We start from the raw sequence: 5,417 nt of genomic DNA, 5'->3' as shown, positions 1-5,417 counted from the left end.
TAGAATATCTTTTAGCACTCTTTTTAGGTTCAATTTAGTGCTTATGAATTTTTTCATTTGTTCTTTGTCATGGAAATATTTTATCATTTCATTAATTTTGAAGGATAGTTTTGCAGGGTACATCAATCTGGGTTCAAAGTTGTTTTCTTTCAGGACCTGAAATACTTCTCTCCAAGGTCTTCTTGACTGAATTATTTATGTAGAGAAATCTGCCATCATTCTGATGGGCTTCCCTTTATAGGTGATCAGTTTCTTTTCTCTAATAGCTTTTACTATTCTGTTCTTTTGCTGAATTTCTGGGATCTTTATTATTATGTGTCTGGTGTATATTTATTTTGGTTATGGCTAATTGGAGTTCTATATGCCTCACTTATTGTATGTCAGATTCTTTTTGTAGCTTGGGAAAGTTTGTGCTATTACTTCTACAAATATACTCATGTCATTTGTGTTGATTTTCTTTTTCATGGACATCTATTAATCATACATTGCTTTTCTTTGCAGTGTCTTCCAGCTGTTGAATTTTTATTTTCTGGTTCCTTGTTATTGTTAAGAGATCTTTCCTTTTGTGATTGTTAGTTGCAATGCTGTTTTTAAGGTCTGAAAGTCTATCTTCAGCTTTGTTCAAGCAGTTTTGCCAGCTTTGGATAGAATTTATAATTTCTAGAATATGTTTGAATCTGTTTCATTCATTCTAATTCTTTCCTATACTGTTCACTCAAGGATTCCATCATTTTTCTATGCTACTCTATTTTTTATCTACATCTTTTTTAGATGTGCAGAACAATTCTTTCATTATTGTTCTCCTTTCTTTTTTTACCTGAGAGATTATTTCTGATCTCATGTCTTCTATGGCCTGATGGAGTTGTTTATTTAATTCAGTTGCTTTCACTTCAGAAATTTCAAGTGTGTGACTACCAAGCTCTTCTCTGTTGATGTCTCCTAGACTTCTTCTGGGTAAGGTGGATGTCTGAGGTTTCATTTTGCTCCTTCATTTTGTCATTTTTTAAAATCTAGAGGTTCCCTGGGACTCAGCCTCACTCCCATAATGGTGTGGGAGTTGTGATGCAAGGATCCTGAAGCCTACTGGTGCTCGGTGTGGCTCCCATGATGGTGCTGGGTAGTGGAGTGTGGTCATCAAGACTCTCAATTCTGTCCAGGCCTCAGCTTAGCTCCAGTGTGTATGCGAGAATGGTGGGGGTATGGTCACCAAGGCTCCTGCAGCTCTCTGAGGCTCAGCTTGGCTCCCAGGCTGGTGGGGGAAGTCAGGCTTACACTTTTAGTTCATAGTTGACTGATTTCAAGGCAGAAAGACAGGGCAGAAGAGTCTAGTGAAAAAAATGGTTCACATCACTAAAATCAGGAACCAGGATGCTTATAATATTATATTAGATTATCACAGTGACATAGCTTATAGGCTGAGTTGCAAATGTTGATATGTTGGTATCAAAAAATCATTTGGATTCTCCAAATTTAGGTTCTCATGGTACATTTAGGTTCTTTACATTTTGATTCTTACGGCAGTTAAAATGATTTTCTTTTTGCTTTTTCTTTCAATCCAGAGAGACCTTTGCATACTATTTCAGCAAATGCTGTCTGCTAAAGATACGATGACCTATCTCCACCAAGTCACATATCCCTCCCTCTTTCACCATGTCTCTCTTTCTGAAACCCATGTATAAAACACAAAAGGGGGATATGTAAGGGTGTTACCCAGAGATATCTAAGAGAGACAGAAAGAGGAAAGGGACTTTTGGAGCTACATGCCCACAACATCCTGGAATGCATGATTAGAGATTAAAAGATAGCCTAGAGTCCACAAGTCTAAGTAAGAATGAAATGCATTACCATAAGGAATGAATTCTCTGGCCCTCAGCCTCCCACACTCTGACTTATTCTTAGATTGACCCTATGGTCAGTCAGGTAACAGATCATCTTTCCCACACAAAAATACCTGCACTAATATCCTTTGTACTTTATCCTTGCTTCCTGATTCTATCACTAAAGAATTCACAGAAGCTTCAGTTCAGGTCTTTTCTCATGAGAACTTCTTATGCTTTGGGTTTTCAGTTAAGTGAAGTCCCTCTGGGCCTTGTTGGAGTTTAAATTGGACATTATCTCTGAGTACTCTTTCATACTTTATGCTGTGCCATGTTGACATTTTACATGCATAAACTCAGTGAATTCTTTCACTTTTCACATTGTATAGGAGTTTTTGGAGAATGTTCCTTTATTTTTCAATATTACTGACAAGACTCATAGCCATTGCTTTATAGGAGTTCCTTGCATAAAAAACAAACAATTATTTAAGTAATGTTTATACTGTTAATGTCATGGAGTAGGTTTTGAGTTTAGGACTCTTCTGAGTAATAAATATTATTAGTATATAGATGTATGTCTTGTTTTCCTTTTGGTGTTCCCTGGGGGAATTTCTGTTGACTACATTCAAAGAAATTAAATTATTGCAACATAAAATTTTACCTTCCAAGTTTATATAGACAATACCAGTGTGCCAAAATACATTTGCTAATTGCAGCACTCCCACAGATATACACGTTCTTGATTTATCTGTGTTCGTAATGAGCTTGGTCTTTCTTACTATATTCATTTTAGCTTTCTGGATAATGTATGATACTACAAGGTAGTGATTTTAGTTGAATTTTTCTTACGATTAATGTCATTGAACTTATTTTATGGTTCATTACTTACTGAATAACTTACTTTTTGCAACTGCAGCTCAAATAGTTTTCCATTTCATTCTATTGTGTAATCTTCTACAGTCCTTTATGGTAAGCACATGGGTTTCTCTTTATGTGCTTCTTTTCCATCTCCCTTTCTATTCCCATAATCCTCAGCATCTATCCTGTCTGCATCTTTGTATGCTATTATGAGTCTCTTTTGGAAAATAGCTGTTATTTTTAATATAACATGCAATTTCATCCGTTCAGTTAACGCTTTTTAAGAGGTATTGCATTCTCTTAGAACAAATAAATAATTTTTCCTAAAGCTTTTGGTATTTATCTTGTACATTTACACTCAACATCCATTCAAACTTGACTTGGTATAAGTAGTGAGGTTTTTCCTCTTAAAATATAATTTAAGATAAATTTCAGCATGTATTGAAAATGCTGGATTGTTTCCAACATATGGAAATATGTTGGAAATATATAAATATATACATATGTTTTATGTATAAATATATAAAATATATATAAATATAAACAGTGATATGCTGTCACTTCTTATTTCTCTCCCAGGTTACCACTACATACTCACAGGGATGACTTTTCCGTGAAATGTTCTGAAAATTCTCTTCCATTCCTCTAAGTTCTTGAGACCTTCACAAGTCTACAATTTTTACATTTAAATTGATCTGTTACAAGGAGTGAGGTTTTTTCCTTTTCAACTGTAATTTATGGTAAATTTCAGCGTTCACTGAAAGTGTTGGGTTTTGTATTCTGTCTGCTGACACTTGGCATTTTTTCCTCAAAGTTACCATCACTTTAACCTTACTGAAGATTTTGCCCTAAAATGTGCTGAAAATTCTCTTCAATTCCATTAGCTTCTTGAGATCCTCACAAGCCCATAAAATCATTCTGCAACATTATATTGTTGTCTAATCTCTACAATGAGTCATATTTCTCAAAGGAATGATTGTTATACTGATTTAAATGAAAATTTAAAAGGAAATGACAAAATAGCTGCCAATGATTTGGCAGTAGGAATAATCTTCATGTCACAGACTGTCATTGGTGTTGTGGGCAATTTCTTTCTTCTTTGCCATTATACTTTTGTTTTCCACACTGGAAGGAGGTTAAGGTACACAGATGTGATTCTGAAGCACCTTTTTGTAGCCAATGCTTTAGTTCTTCTTTCTAGAGGCATTCCTCACACAGTGGCAGCCTTTGGATTGAAACATTTCTTCAATGATTTTAAGTGTAAATGTCTCTTGTATATTGAGAGAGTGGGCAGGGGTGTATCTATTGGTACCGTGTGCCTCTTGAGTGTTTTCCAAAACATCATCATCAGCCCCATGGACTCCTGTTGGAAAGATGTTAAAGGTAAAGCTCAAAAGTATATCGGGTTCTCCCTTGGCTTCTGCTGGATCCTAAATGTGTTGGGCAGTTTAATTTTCCCTCTGTATGCATGGTATTCATCTGTAAAAGGTTATGACAGAATCATCAAAAAGAAAGTAAATATAGGATACTGTTGTCTTGTTGAGTATGGGGTAGTCATTCCCTCAATCTATATAGCATTAATAGTTTTTCCTGAAGTTTGTTTTTCTCTGCTTATAGTCTGGGCCAGTGGCTCTATGATTTCCATCCTGTACAGACACAAGCAAAGGGTCCAACACATTCATATTGCTAATGCTTCCTTAAGAGCTCCTGAGTCCAAAGCCACACACAGCATCCTTTTCCTGGTGAGCACCTTCATATCATTTTATACTCTCTCCACCATTATTCGAATTTCTGTTACTTTTGCTTATAATCTCAGTTTGTGGTTAGTGAGTGCTTGTGAGCTAATATCTGTATCTCAGTTTGTGGTTAGTGAGTGCTTGTGAGCTAATATCTGTATCTTTTCCAGCTATTAGCCCATTTCTGATCATGAGCCAAGATTCCTCTATATTTAAGCACTGATTTGCCTGCATAAGGAAAACAAAACTGTTCTAATATTTTCAGAAATGTACAAATTGTATATTGTGGCAGTACTTTCTGTTGTTTACTTTTCACTTCTTTTTATGAGTGATACAGAAGTACAAGGGGAGGTTGTGTATCTTTCATGATTCAACTAATGGTTTTCAACTCACTGAAGGCAGGATCTCCATGGGCTTAATCAATGTTAGTCAAGCAGGTTGGCCCCATTGTGGTGCCTCCTTTTTTGTTTATATCCATCTGAATGAAGTGTTGCTTGAGGCTTTTTAAGTAGACAGTATATTCTAGGGATTAATCAAAATATTTTGCTAAATTTTTCATTTATGGAAGCTTTTGCAAAAGTGAACACAATGAAGTGATAAGTAAAAGATAATGTTCAGAGACAATTCTGTTTCCAGTGTCTTGTGGAGAGTTCGATGTACTGATTTTGCCAATTACAGGGTTTTTTTCATGCTTGTTTACACTAATAAAGAACCTTGGATGATAGAGGTAGTGTCAATGTTCAGGACATAAAATAGTGTTATTTAGTTTAAAATGAAGTAAGACACCAACCAAGGAACAGCAATACCAAAGCGGCCAAGAATTATGGAATTCCAGAGAAAATGGATTGGCTCCTTGGGGATTTTGTTATAGAGATGGAAAACCAGGAGATACGCGAAGTTTTCTGCCGAATCTCTGTCTGATGTAGTGATAATGTCCCTCTTCTTAGAATGCCTGAGAAGTCTGCAGATCCTCTAGCTACATCACAAGCATTCCTGAGAATGAAGG

General features: G+C 35.8%; 1 protein-coding gene across 1 annotated transcript; it reads left to right on the top strand.

The window, feature by feature from the left end:
• The first annotated feature begins 3,625 nt into the window (after positions 1–3,625).
• Positions 3,626–4,558, top strand: LOC102026483 (vomeronasal type-1 receptor 4-like). Its single transcript, XM_005412729.1, has one exon. The coding sequence runs from the start codon at positions 3,626–3,628 to the stop codon at positions 4,556–4,558; it is 933 nt and encodes a 310-aa protein (XP_005412786.1).
• Positions 4,559–5,417: the final 859 nt, after the last annotated feature.

The sequence above is a fragment of the Chinchilla lanigera genome, unplaced genomic scaffold, assembly GCF_000276665.1.
Source record: "Chinchilla lanigera isolate Chin_1 unplaced genomic scaffold, ChiLan1.0 scaffold00157, whole genome shotgun sequence".
In the NCBI taxonomy this organism is placed as follows: domain Eukaryota; kingdom Metazoa; phylum Chordata; class Mammalia; order Rodentia; family Chinchillidae; genus Chinchilla; species Chinchilla lanigera.
The sequence above is the reverse complement of the archived record's forward strand: the minus strand, read 5'-3'. Positions and strand labels throughout refer to the sequence as shown.

What these genes read in the sequence shown, in the direction of transcription:
- LOC102026483 (XM_005412729.1), top strand. Translation starts at nt 3,626, where the DNA reads ATGAGTCATATTTCTCAAAGGAATGATTGTTATACTGATTTAAATGAA.